This window comes from Cygnus atratus, chromosome 1 (genome assembly GCF_013377495.2).
Source record: "Cygnus atratus isolate AKBS03 ecotype Queensland, Australia chromosome 1, CAtr_DNAZoo_HiC_assembly, whole genome shotgun sequence".
NCBI lineage: Eukaryota > Metazoa > Chordata > Aves > Anseriformes > Anatidae > Cygnus > Cygnus atratus.
In genome coordinates, this window is record NC_066362.1 from 26106919 (window position 1) to 26130397 (window position 23479).

The window sequence follows — 23479 nt, forward strand, 5'->3', positions numbered from 1 at the left end:
TAGTGTTCTGACTTCCTCAACTGTGAGTATCATTTCATGGAGTCTCACAGGATCCAAGTTACTCTGCTCAAGCAACCTGTGTGGGTGAATAGTAAGTCAAAACTGCTCTCTGAAAAAGAGTTTTCAAGAAGGTGACTGCTGCAGGGCAACCCAGTGTGCTACTGCCTGAAGAGATGTGCAGTGGGATGAGAAGTACCTCTGGGTAGAACTTGGTGCAGAACGGATCAGAGATCATTAATCAGTTTTCCAGTTCTGTTACTGTTGTCTGGCAAGTTTTTCTGGAATCTGAAGTTGTCACCTTATTGCTCAGGAGGTTCAAGATAGTCAGCTGTGATGCCTTTTCCAGGGGGATAAGGGAGGAAGAACAACAGTGAAGGCACAAGTTATTGTCTTCAAGTGTGTATTTTGCCTGGTTTTTCATTCCCTCTTTTGGAAATGACTGTGCCAGCTTATTTTCCACTTACCCCTCTTTCCTCAGACTTTCATGAGGATCACAAAGATGTTAACAGAGTATATAAGAAAAGAAGAACTTTCTATTTTCTTGATTCATCTGTACTTGTTGGGGAGGATTTGGTGGGCCTTCTGATCACTGCGGAGACTCCAGAAACCAGTGGAAGTGTTTTTTTCTTCTGAACTACTACTGCTCTGCTTAGGATTGGTCCTGTTTCTGAGCTATCTTTTGGTCTAGGTACTTGGTTTCCTTCGTCTTTTTGTTAGCAGTGTCTCTCTTTATGTGTTAGGCTCCCTTCTGCCCAGGATTTTGCTGCTGCTTTCCCCTGCTTTTAAATAACTAGAGGTTGAAGGATCTGGGGGATCCTCTTCCTGTCTTCTTTCAGCTCCTTGTTCCCTTCTTCTACCTGCGAAGGTACCAAGAAATATCACTGACTGATTCTTCTCCTGGTGGAGATGGTGGATTTGGTTGCAGCGATCCCTGTGGTCCTGGAGAGAGAATGCCCTTCCCTCCTCTCTGCTGGTTTGTACCCCCACTTCTTTGGCCCTCACAGTGGCCTGTTACCGCTCTTCTTGTGAGGGTTTGCACAGTTCTTCTCTTCCAGAGATTCTTGCTCTCCCTGGCCTGTTGAGTACATTGAATAGTTTTTCAGTTCTTATCTTTGATACGTTGCTAGGCGAGCCTACTCATTTCATAAAATAAATCCCTGTTCCCCCAGGGATTCAGCACTGAAGTCAGAGAATCACAGAATGGGTGAGGTTGGAAGGGGCTTCTGGAGATCATCTAGTCTAACCACACCCCTGCTCAGAGCAGGGTCAGCCACAGCAGTTTGCTTAGGGTCATGTCCAGCCAGTTTTTGAGCATCTCCAAGGACGGAGACTCCACGACATTTCCTGGTAAAGTGTTCAGTGTTTGACCATACTCACTAAAATATTAATACAAAAATCCTTATGTTTAAATGCATTTTCCTTTATTTCTACTTCTGCCTCTTGTTCTTTCACTTGGCACCACTGAGAAGAGTCTGGTGCTGTCTTCTTTATACTCCACCCACAAATCAGATAGTTAACGCACATGGATAAAACACCCTGAGTCTTCTCTTCTCCAAGCTGAACAGTCCCAGCTCTCTCAGCGTATCCACGTAAGTCACATGCTCCAGGCACCTAATTATATTCATGGCCTTCATATTTGCTAATGACACAAATCTGGAAGCTGTACACTGTCTGTTCCGACGGTCACTTCTATGTGTCACAGACTTGATGGAAAATAATACAGGAGTCACAAGTATCATCAAATGTACACAACAGCATGTAGCGTTTGACCTTTGAAAGGTCTGATTTCTCACTATGAAGACTTTGCAGTCAGAATACAGGGCAGTAACTTAACTAGTTGGCAGCAAGAACCAGCTTCTAGGGGTGAGAGGGGTAGAGGCTGCTTCCTAGTGATCCAAGCCGATTTCAGTTCTATAGTAAAACCCACAGCACTTGCTTTGTAGAACCTGCAGCTGCTGCTCATCGTTTCTTAGTAGGCAGGTAACAAGAAAATAAAGTGTTTCTATGTTTTTTTACATGTGTAATAACAATAAGGAAAAATACTGGCATGATCTATAGGAGCTCTTTCAATTTTCCATCTTAAGGTGGAAAAAAGAAGAATATTGATGCGTGCTTTTTTGTCCACAATGGAATATATCGGTCCTTCAGCAGCTGCTGTTGTTGCAGCTGTTCTCTTACGAAGTCGCAGAAGTAGGCCTCAACTGAAACGGGCCCCGTGATGGCATTTGTGCGTATCTTACTGTTTGGCTGACGTTCCGCTCGTGTATTTGAGGATGGACATTAACCATGCATGCACTTTTATAAAACCACTGTGCTTTCTTCCTCTACTTTTTTATGCTCAGTTGTGATCCAGATGGCGAGTTACCAATTTTGTTGTGCTAAAATTAATGTTGCTCAGCAATGAGAATGCTACGGCCTGGCTGACCAAGAGTTTCTCTTTGTAAAAAAAAAAAAAAAAAAAAAAAAAAAAAAAAAAAATCAACCCCCAAACGAAGATATCTCTATTTAGGATGATGTTTTCAGTGTTTGACACACATTATACATGGGTTTCAAAACTGTTTTATTTTTTTATTGCAAAAATATAACTGTTGAAATTTTAACTATATATTTTACCTGTAACTCTAGATACGGCGGGAACTGGATGAAAAAATCACTAAAGAACTTGAACAAGGTAACGTGTAATTCTGTTAGCAGTGTTTTTAAGGAAAATTATGATTGTTCCTAATTTTTGGAAATAATGACTTGAAAGCTGTCAAGGGCCTGTTCTAAGCACACCTGTTTTCTGCTAACTCTCTGATTTAGAGTTTTATGTGGGAAATTTCCTGCTTACCAAAATACTGCACAGAATGTTCTGCAGTTACCTTGAGAAAAAGCAAAGGAAACTAAACTACCTCCCCCACACAGGTGCACTTGACTTAAGCTAAAGCTATCTCTAGTCCTCAGACACAAACATCAAACATAAAAGAAGCCCTGAAATAAGATTTTTATAGACTTCAGCCATCACTTCTCTTTCTGCATACATTCATTGCATTTAGCACTGAAGCATACCATAACACATTTTCTGGTGTTAGTTCTTTATTTTTGCTGTCTCTTATTCACTGCTTGTATTTGTAGTTTACACGTTGCAATCTTCTTTGGATGAGCCAAAAGAATCAGTGACAAAATGCATCCTTTCTTTAGGAAAAGTTCATTCAGTAATGTTGAGGCAAACACAGTATGAGGTGTTTGCTCGCAATATGTAGTTAAAAACATGTTCTGTAATATGAGGCCAGGTCTCCAGAGAGAAATTGCACCTCTTTCATGATAATTATACTGCCAGAGTCACTGCTGCTGTGCCTGGAGCTATTCTGAAGCAGCAAACCCCTGAGAGGATTGCCTTCTGTTCCAGTGTGCTTCATTTATGTATAGTGAGTCCAGCTGTTGCTTTACAGCTCTTTACATTTGCTCGCATGGACACAAACCCATTGCTTTGTATCCACTGGTGTTTTCAAATGTAGTGATGTGTATGCTAGGAGTCATAGTGCTTGTTTGGTTTGGGGATCTTGTCTCAAGAAGGTGGATGGATGGAAACACAGCAGAGCTTTGTTTTTCCGCTCTCATTGCATATGTGTTTCCATGGAGGAGAGAGGGGTTTGCCAGGGCAAGTTATAAAGACATTCCACAGAAAAGGCTGCGTTAGTTCCAGGCTGGGAGACTTGTCCTGCTTGGACTGCAGTACAAGGTGTTTCCATTTTCAAAGGCAGATCTTTTTCACGTTGGTCACAATGAATATGGAAGCTGTTTTTAAGGGGTAGTGTTCCAAGATCTGCAGGGAGCTAAATTTAGCACTGGTGTAAGCAAGAGTTGTTTGCAGGTTCCCTGAAGATGTTCTGTGTGTAGCTTCTGAAATTTCTTTCACTAGTTTTAGAAATACTGTTGACTGATAATTAAATGTGAAAAACAATGTTTCTTCCTTTGTGCCTGTTCCTTTTGCTTTTTTCTTAGAAGTTTTTAAATCTCTCTCCAGATTTTAGACTGTCCAGTTGCCCATAATGTTTTTACAATGACTTATTTGACTTGGTCTACTGTAAAAGTAGCATCATGAATCTTGTTTCTTTTCTCCCCAGCCACTGCTGAACTTGAAACTGGATCTGCTGGAGCTTCTCCCATGGTATCTACTGATGGATCTTCAAAAAATTTCAACGTTGACCAGGATCCCCTTTGCAGGGCAATACAGGAGTACCGTGATGTTTTAACCAAAAATTATCTTATCTGAACAAAATGCTAGGGAAAGGCACTAGGAAATTTGTTTACATAACATATCTGTTGTTTCCCATCCCGTGGCTCAGAAGCAAAAACATCTTCATTGCAGTTTGAACATAGATTCTGTTAAATAGATGTCAAGCACACCGCACTTACTTGTTTTTTGATGTATAGTTGGTTTATTTTGCACTCAAAATAAGAACCATATCTGTTTTTTCTGACTAGCAGAATGACTTAATCTTGATTCTTGAACTTTACAGAATTTGAAGTGTTTCTTATTAAAGTTAGATACGTTATTTTGTTCCACTCTTGTTCAGTGTTTTAACAAAAGCATTCCTTTTGTTCTGTTTAATAATACTTTTCATTCTATGTGTTTTAGTGTTTCCGGTGTTATTTTAATGCTTAGGATATTATTTGATTGGCTTTTTGTCTGCTGCTCCAGTCCTGATGCAGTGAATATTTCTGTTGATGAAGTGAAAGTTTTACCACTGTTTAAGCTGGAAAACAGGGCACTTTATATTGCTGTCACTTTTATGTCCCCTAGGCTTAAAAATACTGTGAGTGTATAGTAGTGCCAAGAAAGCTTTTATGTGGTATGTTTGTTTTGGTATCCATGTTGGTTTTTGTATTAAAACTTGCTTCAATTTCAGACATTTGCAGTTGCTAGATGAACACCTGTGGTGAACCTGAAACAGTCCCTATAGGGAAAAAGGAGTATTAACATACCAACCTTCGGTCTGGTTGGTACTTAACACTATTTGTGTGATAGAACAGCTTTTTGTTGTTGCTAACAGCTGATGGTACAGTGGCTGTAGCCCAGGTGAAGGGCAGTATTATGGGACATCTGTGTCAATAAAACAAGCAGTTTTACTTATTTCAGGGAGTTATCTGCTACTGAAGATCAGCAATCTTCATTTCACGTCTACCAAATCTGCTGGCAATTAGAAGATTACAGAACAAATGAAGTCCAAATTCTGGAGAAATAAAAATGGTTGTACTGAGATAAATGAAGACTGGAAAAAAAATGTTTTTTTTACCCATTAATTCAATAACTTGAGTTAACAGGCAGTGAGGAAAAGCAGTGAATGCTGCTATGACTCTCTGCTCCTTTTTATATTAATACAACAGTTTTGTGAAGCTAATACACTGTATTTAATTCCAGGCATTATGTTCCAACTTGGTATTTAATAAAATTTAAAATCTAATACATGTCTTTGTTTTATTATATTCCCCTTCTTGATTTTGCTTTCCACCTCCTTCCTTGCCTGTGTGACTTGCTAGAGCTTTCCTCTGCTCTCTTCAGCTCTGTTCGTGGCTGCGCCTTCAGCCTGGCCTGAGAGCAGGCAAATGGCTGAAAAAAAGGCACACATCTCTGTCCTTCCACTTGAGACTTGAAGCACGTTTGAAGATCAGGGACTAGAATTGAAGTATTGCTAACTAACCATTTTCCAGGCTACTTTTTAGAGCAATTCTGCTTGTCGTCCAAAGCAGATGAGCTTCTGGTAGGCATGAAAGGTTATCAAATCCCACAGCTTTGGATCCCATGGGGAGCTGATCAATTTGTAGTCTGCCGAGGGGAAAGGTGTTAAGAAATTCCTCTGGCCTTCAGCACAGTGGTCAAAGAGGAGTTCACATTGTTGGAGAGATGCTAGAAAGTACCAAAGAGAAATTTTAATGAGTACCATTTTAAGTACCATTTTAACGAGGACCTCGCGCGGATGGGCTGCAGCGAGGGCTCGTGGCCGGGAGACGGACGGAGCCAACCCCCCCCAGTAACGCGGCACAGAGCTGTTGGTCAGAGCCGCAGCCCCGGCCCCGTCCCCCCGAGCAGGCAGGAGCTGTGCTTGTGCCGCCAGGGGCGGCGGCAGCCCACCCACCCACCCCCTGGCGCTGTAAAAGCAGTCCCTAGGGAGTGCCGCGAACAGGGCCCACTAACAGGGTCGGCTTGGCAGTTAGCGCAGGTAGTTTGCGTGGGGCAGTTCCTGCGGGGCAGGGAGAAGTGCAAGGAGGATCCTCTCCTCCCTTTCTCTTCCCCTCCTCTCCTCGGCGACCTCCACCTCTTTGCACCTAGAATTCACCATGATGGGCACCCGTCGCAGCGGCCGGTCCAAGGCGGCAACCCAAATGGAGGAGATACTGTCTTTCTGGGCTCATGTGGGCACTCAGGTGGATCCCCTGAGGGGGGAAGTGGCAGTCCAGACAGGAGACTGCAGGGAGCTCTGGAATCTGGAGACCCACCTGGGTCCTGAGGGAAGAGAGGGCTGTCATGGGTGCAGGTGTGCCCTGTTTTAAGAACTCCTCGAGCAGGTGGCTGGGCTGCAGCAAGAAATCTGCAGCCTGAGGGGCTCCTGGGAGTCTCTGAGGGTGACAGATAGGAGGTGTCAACCTGCCCCTGCTGATGCCCAGCAGCCCCCTCCTAAGTCCCTGCAAGGGGTAGAAGCTGACCCCGCTTATCACATGCAGGACAGAGGGCTTGACCACCCACAAGAGAAAAGGGGCTGGACCCTCATCTCAGCTAGAAACAGAAAGAGACGTCTGCCCCTGACACCCACGGTGCCACCAACCCCCACGGTGTCCCTGGGTAATAGATTTGAGGCTCTCAGGCAGGAAAATGAAGAGGTTGAGGGTCTGGACAGTAGTCTGAACCTGGGAAGCAACCCTGAGAAGCGTGTCAAGATTGGGAGAAGTACTGAGCATAGGGATAGGGGCCGGACAGGGCACTGCATCACGACCAGTGCCACAAAGAGCGGAGAGTCTTAGTGATCGCAGACTCCTTGCTGAGGGGCACTGAGGCTCCCATTTGTCGCCCAGATAACCTATCCAGGGAGGTGTGCTGTCTTCCTGGGGCATGTGTCAGAGATGTTAGAAGGCTCTGCCACAGCTCGTTAAACCGGAGGACTACTGTCCTCTTGTCGTCATTCAGGTTGGATCCCGGGAAGCTGCAACTAGAAAAATGAGGACTATTAAAAAGGACTTTGCATCCCTGGGAAGGTTGTTGAAGGGATCGGGGGTGCAGGTAGTGTTCTCCTCTGTCCTCCCGCTGGGTGACCGGGACCCAGAAAGAAGGAGGAGAACGGGACAGGTGAACGACTGGCTGACGGGGTGGTGTCTGGACCAAGGATTTGGGTATTTCGATCTTGGGCAGTCCTTTGAGAAGCCGGGTGTGTGGACTGCTGACCGACTCCAACTCAGCAAGTGGGACACAAGTGTGTTGGGGAGCAAGCTCTCTGGGCTGATTACCAGGGCTTTAAACTAGGTTTGACGGGGGAAGGGAGGGGAGCTAAAAGTGACAGAGAAGGGCTGGGGGAACTTGTCACTGCTGTCGCTGTTGAAGATAGTAGGGAAAAACCTCTGAGTTGTCCCATAGGATTGTCTGAGGGCTCCTCAGAAAAGGTAACGATCCCAATACCCCATCCGGAATCTTCTTCTTGCATCCCTCCAGGGGTAACTGCGCCTGCTGCTTCCCTAAAGTGCCTGTATACCAATGCACGGAGCATAGTAAATAAACAGGATGAGTTCGAGATCTGTGTTTGGTCACAGGGCCACGATCTTGTAGCAACCACAGAGACGTGGTGGGACAGCTCCCATGACTGGAACACTGTCATGGGGGGCTATGTCCTTTTTAGGAGAGACAGGCTGGGGAAGCGAGGGGGTGGGGTAGCCCTTTATGTGAGGGAGCAACTAGAGTGCACCCAGCTCCACCTGGGGGTGGGTGAAGGACAAGTGGAGAGCTTGTGGGTGAGAATTAAGGGGTGGGCTGGTATGGGGGACACTGTTGGGGGGGTGTACTACAGGTCACCAGATCAGGAGGAGGAGGTCCATGAGGCCTTCTACAAGCAGCTGGTAGTAGCCTCAAGATCATGGACGCTGGTTCTCATGGGGAACTTCAATTATCCAGACATCTGTTGGGTAAGCAACTCAGCCAGGCACGTGCAGTCCAAACAGTTCCTACAATGTGTTGAAGACAATTTTCTGATGCAGGTGGTGGAGGAGCCGATGAGGCGGGGGTTGCTTCTGGACCTTGTCCTTACCGACAGGGACGGGCTTGTTAGGGATGTTGTCCTGGTTTCAGGTAGGACAGAGTTAATTTTCCTCCTAGTAGCTGGCAGGGTGCTATGTTTTGGATTAGGATGAGAAGAGCGCTGATAACATGCTGATGTTTTAATTGTTGTAGAGCAATGCTTACACCAAGCCAAGGACTTTTCAGCTTCTCGCTCTGTCCTGCTAGCGAGCAGGCTGGGGGTGCAGCAGGAGCTGGGAGGGGACAGACCCAGGACAGCTGACCCAAACTGGCCAAAGGGGTATTCCATACCATCTGACGTCATGCTGAACAATATATAGGGGTGGCTAGCCGGGGTGGGGGGGCCGGCTGCTCGGGGATAGGCTGGGCATCGGTCAACGGGTGGTGAGCAATTGCATTGTGCATCACTTTGTACACATTATTACTATTATTATTATTATTATTATTATTATTATTGTTATTATTTTCCCTGTCTTAATAAACTGTCCTTATCTCAACTCACAGGCTTCATTTTCCCGTTTCTCTCCCCCATCCCGGAGAGGGAGGGGGGAGGGTGGGCGAAGGTATTTGTACTCAGCACTGTCGTCGACTCTATACTTCGGAAACCATATCTCAGAAACTATTAGCAATTACACCTATTGCCTTTTTTCATCAGGGAGTCAATCTGTGGAGGGGACAGGGGAAGATATTTTTTCCTACCTGTTCACTCTCCCTTCCTCCTTCACCACCCTCTTATCCCCCGCGAGCTAGTTACGGTAGCTCTCCAAGATGTTGAATATCCTTGGGATACTCAGACCAGCATGTTCTTGTTGTTATGTCTCCTGAATGCGCTTCAGGTTTTGTTTAAGGTTAAACAACTACTTAGGAATCTCATCCGGAGATCTGTCTTGAGGCGGGATATTTGCGAGTGGCAGGGAGTGTGGGAGGATATGGGCAGGTTTCTAGGGCAGTGGGCACCTCCAGTGTTTTGGACATTCACCCCTGAACAACTGCAAAATCCTAAAAAACTGGTAGAATGCTTGAAAAAAAGGTGTCATGACTCTGGCAGTTCCAAAGTGACACAAATCACTGTGGCGTGCTGGGGTCTGGCTTGTGCCTATCGAGCTGCAATTGATGCTACTATCAACCTAGTGACAGCTCCCGCAGCCGTTCCAGCTCCAGCTCCCGCAGCCGTGCTCCACTCCCGCAGCCGTTCCAGCTCCAGCTCCCGCAGCCGTTCCAGCTCCAGCTCCCGCAGCCGTCCCGGTTCCAGCTCCAGCTCCCGCAGCCGTTCCAGTCCAGCTCCGCAGCTTCCCAGCTCCCGCAGCCGTCCAGCTCCAGCTCCTGCAGCCAAGTTCCAGCTTCCAGCCGTCCAGCTCCCGCTCCAGCTCCCGCCCTGCAGTTCCAGCTCCTGCAGCCGTTCCAGCTCCAGCTCCCGCAGCCCCAGCTCCAGCCCCGCAGCCGTTCCAGCTCCCCAGCCGTTTCCAGCTCCAGCTCCCGCAGCCGTCCCGCAGCTGTTCAGCTCCCGCAGCCGTTCCCACTCCTGTGGCTGGGTCAGAGAAACGAAAACTGTAGCAGTGCAAGTTGCCCCTGCAGAGGGTATTCCAACCCCTGTGGCAGACCCTGTGGCTGGGTCAGAGAAGCGAGTAGCAGTGCAAGTTGCCCCTGCAGAGGGTATTCCAACCCCTGTGGCAGACCCTGTGGCTGGGTCAGAGAAGCGAACTGTAGCAGTGCAAGTTGCCAACCCCTGTGGCAGACCCTGTGAAAAGCAGTGCAAGTTGCCCCTGTAGAAAAGGTGAAAAAAATGGTATAGAGACTCAGGTCGTTTAGAACGCAGACAAGTCTTCTGCTAGTCTGGGTATGGAGAAGACGAGGCTGGGCCATCAAATGTGCAGGAGGATGAAGATGAGGATGAGGATGTCGAAAAAAAATCAACAGTAACTACCCGAACCCTATACCAGCGTGAGCTACGAGATGTGCGAAAAGATTTTTGGTCGCTGTATAGGTGAACAGCTTGTCACCTGGCTGCTCCGGTGCTGGGACACTGGAGCCAATGGTGTGGAATTAGAGGGCAGGGAAGCCAAGCGGTTGGGATCCCTTGCTAGAGATGCAAGCATTGACAAAGCAATTGGAGATGGAGCACGATCTCACAGCCTCTGGAGGCGTCTCCTGTTAGCTGTGAAGGGAAAGGTATCCCTTCAAGGAAGAACTTGTATGTCTACCAGTCAAGTGGACCACCATGGAGAAGGGAATTCAGTACCTGAGGGAATTAGCCGTACGGGAAGTAATTTATAAGGACCTAGACGACGCACAAATATCCACAGATCCAGATGAAGTCCAGTGTACTCGACCCATATGTGGCGGAAGTTTGTACGGAAATGCACCATCATCATGGGCCAGCTCATTGGCAATAATAAACCTGGAAAGACGGTGAAGATCCCACAGTGGGTGACATGGCTAAACAACTCCGCGAACTCCGGGAGTACGAAGGAAATCTCTCCTCTTCCCTACAGGCCTGCGTCTCGGCTGTGGAGAAACTCTCTGAAGAGTTCCACCAACTTAAAGAGAATTTATCTTCCCCCCCACCTGAACAAACCAGTGGCCACCAACTAAAAGAGAATACTTTGGAGAAACTTTTTGAAGAGGTCCACCAACTTAAAGAGAGTTTATTTTCTTCCCCACCTGTACAAACCAGTGTCTCGGCTATTAGGGGTAAACGTTCATCCGTGCAAAGAAGACAATATGGTGGGTACACACCCCGCGCCCACCCTGTGGTTTTACCTACGTGACCATGGAGAGGACATGAGAAAATGGGATGGAAAATCTACTGAGACCCTAGAGGCACGGGTACGTGAGTTTGCAAAAGAAAACAATCGGGAGAAAGGGGTTCTCTGAAAAGTTTGCTGCTCCAACTTCCAGCAGGCAGTCTTTTAAACACAGAAACGAAGATTCTGACCAGGACTAGAGGGGCCCTGCCTCCAGCCAGGGGGAGGAAAGGGACAACCGAGTTTATTGGACTGTGTGGATTCGATGGCCTGGCACGTCTGACGCACAGAAGTATAAGGCTTTAGTAGACACCGGTGCACAATGTACTCTAATGCCATCAAGCTGTAAAGGGCCAGAGCCCATCTGTATTTATGGCGTGACAGGGGGATCCAGCAGTTAACTGTATTGGAAGCTGAAGTGAGTCTAACTGGAAATGAGTGGCAAAAGCACCGTATTGTGACTGGCCCGGATGCTCCGTGCATCCTTGGCATAGACTATCTTAGAAGAGGATATTTCAAGGACCCAAAAGGGTTCCGCTGGGCTTTTGGCATAGCTGCCTTAGAGACAGAGGACATTAAACAGTTGTCTACCTTGCCCGGTCTCTCAGAGGACCCTTCTGTTGTGGGGCTGCTGAGGGTTGAAGAACAGCAAGTGCCAATCGCTACCACAACTGTGCACCGGCGGCAATATCGCACCAACCGAGACTCCCTGATTCCCATCCACGAGCTAATTCGTCAACTGGAGAGCCAAGGAGTGATCAGCAAGACCCATTCACCTTTTAATAGTCCCATATGGCCAGTGCGAAAGTCTAATGGTGAGTGGAGACTAACAGTGGACTATCGTGGCCTGAACGAAGTCACGCCACCACTGAGTGCTGCAGTGCCGGACATGCTAGAACTCCAGTACGAACTGGAATCAAAGGCAGCCAAGTGGTATGCCACAATTGATATTGCTAATGCATTTTTCTCCATCCCTCTAGCAGCAGAGTGCAGGCCACAGTTTGCTTTCACTTGGAGGGGAGTCCAATATACGTGGAATCGGCTGCCCCAGGGGTGGAAACATAGCCCTACCATTTGCCATGGACTGATCCAGTCTGCGCTGGAGCAGGGGGAGGCTCCTGAACACCTGCAGTACATCGATGACATCATTGTGTGGGGTGACACGGCAGAGGAAGTTTTCGAGAAAGGGAAGAAAATAGTCCAAATCCTTCTGAAGGCCGGTTTTGCCATAAAACAAAATAAAGTCAAAGGACCTGCACGAGAGATCCAGTTTTTAGGAATAAAATGGCAAGATGGACGTCGTCAAATCCCAATGGATGTGATCAACAAAATAACAGCTATGTCTCCACCAACTAGCAAAAAGGAAACACAAACTTTCCTAGGTGTCGTGGGGTTTTGGAGAATGCATATTCCAAATTACAGTCTGATTGTAAACCCGCTCTACCAAGTAACTCGTAAGAAGAATGCTTTTGAATGGGGCCCTGAGCAACGACAAGCCTTTGAACAAATTAAGCAGGAAATAGTTCATGCAGTAGCCCTTGGGCCAGTCCGAACAGGACCAGACGTAAAGAATGTGCTCTACACCGCAGCCGGGGAGAATGGTCCCACCTGGAGCCTCTGGCAGAAAGAACCTGGGGAAACTCGAGGTCGACCCCTGGGGTTTTGGAGTCGGGGATACAGAGGATCTGAGGCCCGCTATACTCCAACCGAAAAGGAGATATTGGCAGCATATGAGGGAGTTCGATCTGCTTCGGAAGTGATCGGTACTGAAGCGCAGCTCCTTCTGGCACCCCGACTGCCGGTACTGGGTTGGATGTTCAAAGGAAGGGTCCCCTCTACACATCATGCAACTGATGCTACATGGAGCAAGTGGGTTGCACTGATTACTCAGCGGGCTCGAATAGGAAACCCCAGTCGCCCAGGAATCCTGGAAGTGATTATGGACTGGCCAGAAGGCAAGTACTTTGGGATATCAGCAGAGGAGGAGGTGGTCCGTGCTGAAGAAGCCCCACTGTACAACAAGCTACCAGAAAATGAGAAGAAATACGCCCTGTTCACTGATGGGTCCTGTCGTATGGTGGGAAAGCATCGGAGATGGAAAGCTGCCGTATGGAGTCCTACACGACGAGTTGCAGAAGCTGCTGAGGGAGAAGGTGAATCGAGTCAGTTTGCAGAAGTGAAAGCTGTTCAGCTGGCCTTAGATATTGCTGAACGAGAAAAGTGGCCAGTTCTCTATCTCTACACTGATTCATGGATGGTAGCAAATGCCCTGTGGGGGTGGCTACAGCAATGGAAGCAGAACAACTGGGAACGCCGGGGCAAACCCATCTGGGCTGCTGCATTGTGGCAAGATATTGCTGCCCGGGTAGAGAACCTGGTTGTAAAGGTACGCCATGTAGATGCTCATGTGCCCAAGAATCGGGCTACTGAAGAACATCAAAACAACCAGCAGGTGGATCAGGCTGCTAAGATTGAAGTGGCTCAGGTGGACCTGGACTGGCAACATAAAGGTGAATTATTTATAGCCCGATGGGCCCATGACACCTCAGGCCATCAAGGTAGAGATGCAACATACAGATGGGCTCGTGACCGAGGGGTGGACCTGACCATGGACACTATAGCACAGGTTATTCATGATTGTGAAACATGTGCTGCAATTAAACAAGCCAAACGGTCAAAGCCTCTCTGGTATGGAGGACGATGGCTGAAATACAAATATGGAGAGGCCTGGCAGATTGATTACATCACACTCCCCCAAACCCGCAACGGCAAGCGCCACGTACTTACAATGGTGGAAGCAACCACCGGATGGCTGGAAACATATCCTGTGCCCCATGCCACCGCCCGGAACACTATCCTGGGCCTTGAAAAGCAAGTCCTATGGCGACATGGCACCCCAGAAAGAATTGAGTCAGACAATGGGACTCATTTCCGAAACAACCTTATAGACACTTGGGCCAAAGAACATGGTATTGAGTGGGTGTATCACATCCCTTATCATGCACCAGCCTCCGGGAAAGTTGAACGATACAATGGACTGTTAAAGACTACACTGAAAGCGATGGGTGCTGGGACATTCAAAAATTGGGAAACACATTTGGCAAAGGCCACCTGGTTAGTCAATACTAGAGGATCTGCCAACCGAGCTGGACCTGCCCAATCAAACCTGTTACGCACTGTAGAAGGGGATAAAGTTCCTGTAGTGCACGTAAGAAACATACTGGGTAAGACAGTCTGGGCTACTCCTGCCTCAGGAAAAGGCAAGCCCATTCGTGGGATTGCTTTTGCCCAGGGACCTGGATGCACTTGGTGGGTAATGCAAAAGAATGGGGAGGTTCAGTGTGTACCTCAAGGGGACCTAATACTGGGTGAGAATAGCCCATGAGTTGAATTGTAGTATGTTACTTATCATATAACACTGTATGTCATCACTACCATGGTTGCTATATATCATAGATGAAAATGGTGACTAATTAGAAGGTATTGGAAAGAGTGTAACCTGAGCATGACATAAATGGTATGGAATAAGGGGTGGATATCTGTCCTGGTTTCAGGTAGGACAGAGTTAATTTTCCTCCTAGTAGCTGGCAGGGTGCTATGTTTTGGATTAGGATGAGAAGAGCGCTGATAACATGCTGATGTTTTAATTGTTGTAGAGCAATGCTTACACCAAGCCAAGGACTTTTCAGCTTCTCGCTCTGTCCTGCTAGCGAGCAGGCTGGGGGTGCAGCAGGAGCTGGGAGGGGACAGACCCAGGACAGCTGACCCAAACTGGCCAAAGGGGTATTCCATACCATCTGACGTCATGCTGAACAATATATAGGGGTGGCTAGCCGGGGTGGGGGGGCCGGCTGCTCGGGGATAGGCTGGGCATCGGTCAACGGGTGGTGAGCAATTGCATTGTGCATCACTTTGTACACATTATTACTATTATTATTATTATTATTATTATTGTTATTATTTTCCCTGTCTTAATAAACTGTCCTTATCTCAACTCACAGGCTTCACTTTCCCGTTTCTCTCCCCCATCCCGGAGAGGGAGGGGGGAGGGTGGGCGAACGGCTGTGTGGTGTTTGGCTGCCAGCCGGGCTAAACCACAACAGATGTGAAGGCTGGGGGCAGCTTGGGATGCAGCGACCATGAGATGGTGGAGTTCAAGATGGAACTTGGTGGAAGAGGTAAGGCTAGTAGCAGGATTGCTACCCTGGACTTTTGAAGAGCCAACTTCGACCTCTTCCGGGACCTGCTTGGGAGTATCTCATGGGCTAGGTTGCTAAAAGGCAAGGGTGCTTGTGAGAGCTGGGCTACATTTAAACAGCACTTCTTCCAAGCTCAGGATCGGTGCATCCCTAAGAGTAGGAAATCGGGGAAGGGGGGCAGGAAACCTGCGTGGATGAGCAAGGAGCTCATCGATAAGATCAAAAGGAAGATGAAGGTCTATGAAATGTGGGAAAAGGGCCTGTCCTCTTGGGAGGAGTATAGAAGTGTTGTCAGGGCCTGCAGGGACGCAACGAGGAAGGCTAAAGCCCACCTAGAGATGAGGCTTGCAAAAGAGATAAAAGATAATAAGAAGGGTGTTTTTTTTTTTAAAGTATGTAAACAGTAAAAGGAAGACTAGGGATAATGTGCGTCCCTTGCTGAACAAGGGGGGTGTCCTGGTAACGGGAGATGCCAAGAAGGTGGAGATACTGAATGCTTTCTTTGCTTCAGTCTTTGCTTCAAGGACTCCCCCCGCCCTGGGACTCCTCGACCCTGGCAGGAGGACAAAGGGTCTGAGAAATGGAGAGCTCCCCCCTGGTTGACGAGAGCGGTTCAGGAGTGTCTGAGTGGGCTCAACACACACAAATCCATGGGTCCCAATGGGATGCATCTGCGTGTGCTAAGGGAGCTGGCAGAGGTGATCGCCGAACCACTCTCTATCATCTTTGAAAGGTCCTGGAGAACAGGTGAGGTGCCTGAAGACTGGCAGATAGCCAGTGTCACTCCAGTCTTCAAGAAGGGCAAGGAGGATCCGGGAAACTACAGGCCAGTCAGTCTCACCTCTGTCCCTGGAAAGGTGTTGGAACAGCTTGTTCTGGATGCCATCTCCAAGCAATTGGAAGAGAAGAATGTTATGAGGAGTAGTCAGCATGGATTCACCAAGGGGAAGTCGTGCTCGACCAACCTTGTTGCCTTCTATGATGGCATCACCAGCTGGGTAGACGGGGGGAGAGCAGTGGATGTCATCTACCCTGACTTTAGCAAGGCTTTTGATACTGTCTCCCATGACATCCTGCTAGCAAAGGTGAGAAGGTGTGGGATAGAGGAGTGGACAGTAAGGTGGGTTGAGAACTGGCTGACTGGCCGAGCTCAGAGGGTGGTGATCAGCGCTGCAGAGTCTGGCTGGAGACCTGTGACTAGCGGTGTTCTCCAGGGGTCGGTGCTGGGTCCGCTCTTGTTCAACATCTTCATTGACGACCTTGATGAGGGAATAGTGTCCGCCCTCAGCAAGTACACCGATGACACAAAGCTGGGAGGAGTGGCTGACATGCCAGAAGGCTGTGCTGCCATTCAGCGAGACCTGGACAGGCTGTAGAGGTGGGCAGGAAGAAACCAAATGAAGTTTAACAAGAGCAAGTGTAGAGTCCTGTACCTGGGAAGGAACAACCAGACGTATCAGTACAGGCTGGGAAGCAACCTGCTGGAGAAGAGCTCTGAGAAGAAGGACCTGGGGGTCCTGGTGGATGACAGGTTGACCATGAGCCAGCAGTGTGCCCTCATGGCCAAGTGGGCCAGTGGGATCCTGGCGTGCATTAAAAGGAGCATGGCCAGCAGGTCAAGGGAGGTGATCCTCCCCCTCTACTCTGCCCTGGTCAGGCCTCACCCAGAGTACTGTGTCCACTTCTGGGCTCCCCGGTACAAAAAAGACAGGGATCTCCTGGAAAGAGTCCAGCGGAGGGCCACAAAGATGATACGGGGCCTGGAGCATCTTCCCTATGAGGAAAGGCTGAGAGACCTGGGTCTGTTCAGCCTGGAGAAAAGAAGACTGAGAGGGGATCTCACCAAATACCTGAGGTGTGGGAGACAGAGGGATTTGGCCAACCTCTTTTCAGTGGTTTGTGGGGATAGGACAAGGGGTAATGGCCACAAGATAGAGCACAGGAAGTTCCGCACCAACATGCGAAAGAACTTCTTCACAGTGAGGGTGACGGAGCACTGGAACAGGCTGCCCAGGGAGGTTGTGGAGTCTCCTTCTCTGGAGATATTCAAGGCCCGTCTGGACGCCTACCTGGGCAGCCTGCTCTAAGGAACCTGCTTTGGCAGGGGGGTTGGACCCAATGATCTTTCGAGGTCCCTTCCAACCCCTTTGATTCTGTGATTCTGTGAAAGCAAGAGCAGAAAGTCTCGGCCTTCACTTTGTGTTGTCACTTTAACAAACTCAGGTATGACCTCTTTTAAGTTTCTTCCTAACCTGCTTCTGTGCTGTTGGCTGTCAGTGAGAGGGGAAAATTGTGTGGAGAGGTGTGATTTTAATGGGTGTGCTGAATGGCTTGCTGGTCTTCAGGGGTGATACACTAATGGGACACCATGGGTAAAGTCTGTGTTGTAAATCTAGCCATGCACAGGGCTCTTTGGAGTCTCTCTGGCAGAAGGTTGACACCTCCCCCTCTTGAAGAAACCTCTGCTGAAAAAGGCCGTGCCCTTGTGCTCTCTCCAGCTGGTTCAGGATGGGAGCAGGGTGTTAGGATACCTGCAGTAGAGCCAGCTGTACTTGGCAGACACTCGGGCCACCTTTTGAGAGGCAGCCATGAGAATCATTGGCGAGCCCCAGCCTCTGGGGGCCCTCCTTGGGCAGCCTGTGGCAGCAGCTGAGGCCTCCAGTGCGCTGTGCCTCCCTCTCCACCCCTGCCCACCCAGGTGGGCACCTCGCTTGGTCCCAGGGCCTCAGGCACTGTCGTTCTCCTGTCAGCCCTGCTGAGGTGGCCAGGCAGGGGCCATGCTGCTGGGAGCATGCTGAGGGCCAGGGTGAGGAGAAGCTGTGCAAAATCTGAGGGGTGAGTGAGGGCAGTGCTGGTGGGCAGGGGGCAGAGCCTGGGCAGGGTGCTGCCAGGCCTTGCCCTGCTCTGCAGAAACCCATCAGGGGCCTTGGCGGCATTCCTGAGCAGCAGCTGCTGGCTGATCCTGGATCATGGGATGGTCGGTCTGGTCTACACAACACCAGGGCTGCTGAGGGTGACGAGGTGCGCCTTTCTCAGAGTGGGAGGAGTATTTTTGCTCAGAATTTAGTGGAGACAAACTGGGAGAGGGATATCTGCTGGTGATAAGCCATGGGGCAACATGACAGTGTCTGAGGGATGGTGTGCTATTGAGCACAGCATTCAAGAAGCATTTGGGCAACACTCTCAGACATGGCTTAACACATAGTCTCTTCCTCACATCAGAGACCATTTCCACTCTGATCCTAAATATTTTACTTGAAAGAAACAAACCTACCTTTTCAAACACTTCGAGCGTTTGCACTTCCTAAATTTAAGCTGCGTTTATGCCTGACATGTGTATCCAGGATGAGTTGGGACAAGCGGTAGAAGAAACATGGTGAAAAGCAAGAAGGCTGCTTCAGTTCATTTGATGAGCACACACTTCCACGCACATTGCGCTTGCAGTTTAGTCATGGAAGTCGTCCTGTGTGCTTTTACTGCTAATGATGTGATCGTTAGGAGAAAGGTGGGTCCCAGTCCTATTGACTGTTTACATCTTAATGTGCCCTGTTTTGGAAATCTAGTTCCAAACTAAGTGAAGTTCTATTGTGTGATATTTCCTTTGCAGCATCACACATTTTCAATCAGCACCAACTCCTCAGCCATAATCACTTCCTGCTTTGGCTTCTGTTCAGCACTGCACCTCACTGCAAAACAGAGTTCCCATGAATCTGATGTGTAGGTGCAGTGGCGTAGATAAAATGGTGCTTAAGTTGCAGTAGGAAAGACTTTTTATTTATTCGAAATGCTATGAACTGAATATGAAATAGTTGTAAATAGCTACGTTTTGGTTTTATAGTTGTGTGGGTTTTGCTGTTTTTTTTTGTTTGTTTGTTTGTTTTCATATTGCTTTGAGCATAATTTTGAGAATCTGCCCCCTGTAGCTGAGGTCACTGCATCATCTGCACATTCCATCAATGCAGATGTTTACCATAAACCACCAGAAGCTCTGGTCGGACAATTTGCAGAAACACCACAGAGCTCAACTGCACACAGGTTTCCATTTGCATCATAAGCAGAGCTGAAGTTTGAACTTACACAAGTAAGAATTCTCAAGCATTTAAACAAAAATCTGAAGCAAGAACCATAATAATAAAAGTATTTCAGGAAAGAAAGCTTCCATTTAACATTCTAATGCCTTAAAGAATTCCTGATCAGAGCAGGTTTTCTCACAGTTTCCCAGTGTTTCTTGTAATATAACATCCACATTAGCTGTATCTGCATTAAAGAGAACTTAGCTATGACAACTTTTGTCCACATTTAACAGGTTGCTATCCTGCGTCTTTCTTTTTTGCTGGGCTTCATTACTTCAGTTTCAACTTTTGATATCTCCACCTGTACAATTTCCACTTCAGTTTCTATGCAATGTGTTGCAATCATCATCCTGGCAAAATATACACTGATATCAAGACGAGATAAAACTACATTGTAAAACAAAAAAATAGTGATGGGAAGTAGGGTAAACAACTACTAATGGTGTTTTAGAGGACAGAAGTTGTACATACACGGGGCCTCTTCATGCACTTGTGCCCCCTTACGTAATGAACACCTTTTATCTAGAAGTGCAAGTAGCAGGCAACAAGTTCAGTGTGGAGTGAAATTTATTGGCATCCATTCTCTGGCAGTGTTACTGATGTAAGCCTAACAGCAGCAACACGTTGTTCAGCACAAGTCCCTCAGTTCCTGGAACGTGCTGCAAGGCTCCAGGAAGGAAGATATTACCGCCTAGATAAGGTCAGACTTTTAGCACGAGCAAGTAGTTCTTGGCAAAAGTCTGAATGCTATTTTGTTTTCAGCTTTGATTGCTACTTTCATCAGTAGGGCTTTTATTTCCCTCAGTATTTCTGCAATGACTGTACAAAATAGTGTAAAAAAAAATAAAAATCCCCTAAACCAGAATATCCTATGCTGTAAGAGGCGAGCAGGTACAAGATTTTCAGGGCAAACACCTGGCTTGTTATTGCCTTCTATCATATGCAGTTAAAATAAGCCTGGGGCAAGTTTCCGTCCCTCAGCTCAAGGCTTGGTCTGTACAGACACCACCTTCTGACACATCTGGCTTTTATTTTTTTATTTATTTTTTTTGCCTGTGAATACCTGATACATTAAGTATGCCTGATTATTTAAACAGGGCAGCTGAGACTGCCTGACTCTAGGACTGCTTGACTCTATAACTCTATAAGACTGCTATGACTTCGCTTTTCTGGATCTTTATTGAGCCTGAAGAAATCTCTCCCACTTAAAAATAATTGTTTAGTTATATAATCTACAAGCTTATTTTCCTGCTTCTAATCTCTAAACTGCAGTGTACTCAACTGGAAAGCAGGAATAAAAACACAAGTAGCAAAAATTAGCAAAGTTGCAAACACTAGTGCCAGAAATGGAGACAGAGCTGGTATTTTGTCTGTCTCCTTGTCTTGTGCTTTCTTTGGTTGGCATCGTGGCTCCTGAAACCCACAGCTTGAAAGATGCAAAAGAGAAAGGTGTTTTCAGAAGTACCATAGAGCAAATAAATCTAGCAAGCACAAACCATCTTAACGTTTCATTGGCGTTACTCACATTTGGCGTTTGAGTCTTCTTCAACTGAGGCTTTTACTTTGTTGAGAACTACCTTCATGGTCATTGTCATTTAACTCCTAAAGGAACATGACAAATACCAAGCCACGGATTGTTAACTGTGGAATAAACTAAACCCCCTCTCACCAATGCACTGGGAACACCAACCTGGTATTTAGGATTGTTTCTGTATGAATCTGTACAAGAAAATTCTCAGTGGAGTGTACTTTCAGCCAGCAGAGGCTAACAGGTGGAATTATGTTGCCACAGGGACAAAGAAACATTCAAACATACAGAACCAGTATGTTTGCTACGAAAATAGTATGCTGATTAAATTGTGATAGATGTATCATTCAAACCACCTGTTTTATCACCAGCTCTAGCACATTCTGTTTGATATCCTACAAAATGGGTTGAAAGATAATGACTAACTCCAAGGACTAAGGGTAACAGGCCATAGTTAACAGTGAGGGTACATAAAGTCTGCATTTTCAGAGTAAGTCCTCAAAACAGAATGCGCGTTCTTCCAAACCAGTAACCAGCTTGTACACCATGTGATATTTGAAGAAATATGCTTGTAAATGTGTTGACAGTGAGGCACTGCACATGGACTGCAATTAAGTAAGTTGCCCTTGGACCACAGAAGATGGCTTCTGCTTTGCTTCATACACAACTGACTTCAGCTCGTTTTTTCATAAGCCAGCTCAGTCATTTCACTGGAGACATCTTTTTCCAGTACTAGCCAAGACTTGTCCTTTCACTCCAAGATCTCTATTAAATAAACAAAAGGAGGAAGTGACCAACGTCATGCAATGCAGGAAACTTAATGGAATATGATGATTACCTCCAATTCAGCGTAACTTCCTTTTGTCCTTAGCATCATCTTTCCCTGCCCTGCTCATTTTTGTAAAATCAGTTCATTAGCCTGCAAGGACACTCTGAATTTTACTAAATGTCACCTGTTATTTTTTGGATATTTGTTTTATGCTCACGGCAGGAAAAGTTCGTTTCCAAGCACACTATGGACTGACACCTTTTTCCTACCTCAGCAGAGCTCTCCACATACCCTGAGGAACCAGCTGAGAGTCATTTGGCCACAGCAGTCAGAATTCACTCAGAGTACCTTCACATCCAAGAAGGGGATTCTTCTTCTTTCTGAATACGTTTCCCTCCAGAAAATAAATAAATAAACAGACAAAATCTACCCCCTCCCAGAGAATACTACCCCGCATCTCCTAGGAAACATTTGCCTTGCTACTTCTATACATACAGTGCGAAACCATCTAGCACGCGCCGGCTGACATAGCCCTGTCCAACACAGTAATGGTTTCTGGTTCTTCTTTTCCATTACAGTCCTCTTTCATACCTCCTAAACATTGAGGGAATAAATCTTCTCCTCAAAATTCAACTGTTCTTCAGTTCTTTTATTTCTTCAGTACCTTCAACAGTTTTGCTGCATTAGCTGTGCTGTGGTTTTACCTGGAGTTAAGACACGCAACCTTCACACTTAAACCTCCACCCTAGATTCCTCCTCCTCCAGTGACTAACATTCTCTAGCTCTCTTTTTAGAATAACGAATACAAGGCCAATTTTCTATGTCCACTTTCTGTTTTCAATCCTATTTGTTTGCCACTGATTCATTTTATGAAAATTAATAATTTAAGAAATTATTAATTAACTTTCACTGGTGACCTACTTTTTAACTTCCTTGCAATAGGACTTTGATTAAATAAAAAAGTTTCAGACTGGTTACAATTCAACCTCCTGCATCAAATACGGCTTTCTTCAGTGCTTTCTCTCTACCACATATACTTACAGGGACCTAGCTATCCACTACAGAGTGCCCACAAGTTTACAAGGCTATATTCATCTTTTAGAATTTTTTTTAGAAATAGATTGGGCCCTAGCTTTGATTTCAAGAACTCCCTTCTGACTCTCTCTCCTGGCCTTGCTTCCTTCACCAACACACCCAGCACAGGCTTTGGTCAACTCCAGACCAAAAACAACAGCATCAAATTGAAGTAAAATCCAATGTTGAAATAGAAATTCAAACAAATTTGAATGTAAGCCAAAAATTAGAAAGCAGCTTAGCATTGCTGCGATCTAAGCATGAAGGTAACCAAACTCCACAGCTGCCAGTTTTAAGTTTTTAGACAGGACTTTGCTTCTGAGCAGGCTCCTTCTTACAGGGAAGAGTTGCCGTCCACAATACTAACCAGACGTGAGCAGGCCATTTTTTGCCTTCCTCGCTGGAGAAGGTTCAGTTTGACAACACAGAGCATGTCAACCTATACTTGGGCTTTGTGCTGCCAGTTCTCCTAAGTGTGCTTTTTCTGAAAGAGAGTTTAAACTAATCTTTCTCACTCTCTCAAAGAATGCCCTAACAACTATATTTAGGTCAGCCCGTGAGTAGAGACGCATCTTACCTTCTTTAAGCTCTACACTGTAGACTCCATCCTGTGCACACAGTTTCACAGATCCAGAAAGAGTGAATGCAAGAGCTGAGGTCGCTCACTGTTAACCTTTCTCCAACTAAACCTGAGTTCACACAAAAAAGCTTTGGTGTACCTTTAGGAATGAGTTCTCTACTTCAGGAACAAGGTAGTTACACACCATGTCAGGACTATCACTGATACTGCTTGAATTTACCAACACATTTTAGAGTGAAATTATTCAGC

The 23479-nt window shown here is 46.8% G+C and overlaps 1 protein-coding gene across 1 annotated transcript in view; it reads left to right on the forward strand.

Annotated features, from left to right (window-relative positions):
- Positions 1-5447, forward strand: part of LOC118246889 (ankyrin repeat domain-containing protein 26-like) — a 52166-nt gene extending 46719 nt beyond the window's left edge. The window contains 2 exon segments of the mRNA XM_050709043.1: positions 2626-2671; positions 4107-5447. Of these exon segments, the coding sequence (XP_050565000.1) occupies positions 2626-2671; positions 4107-4255 (195 nt within the window). The 3' untranslated portion in view covers positions 4256-5447.
- Positions 5448-23479: the final 18032 nt, after the last annotated feature.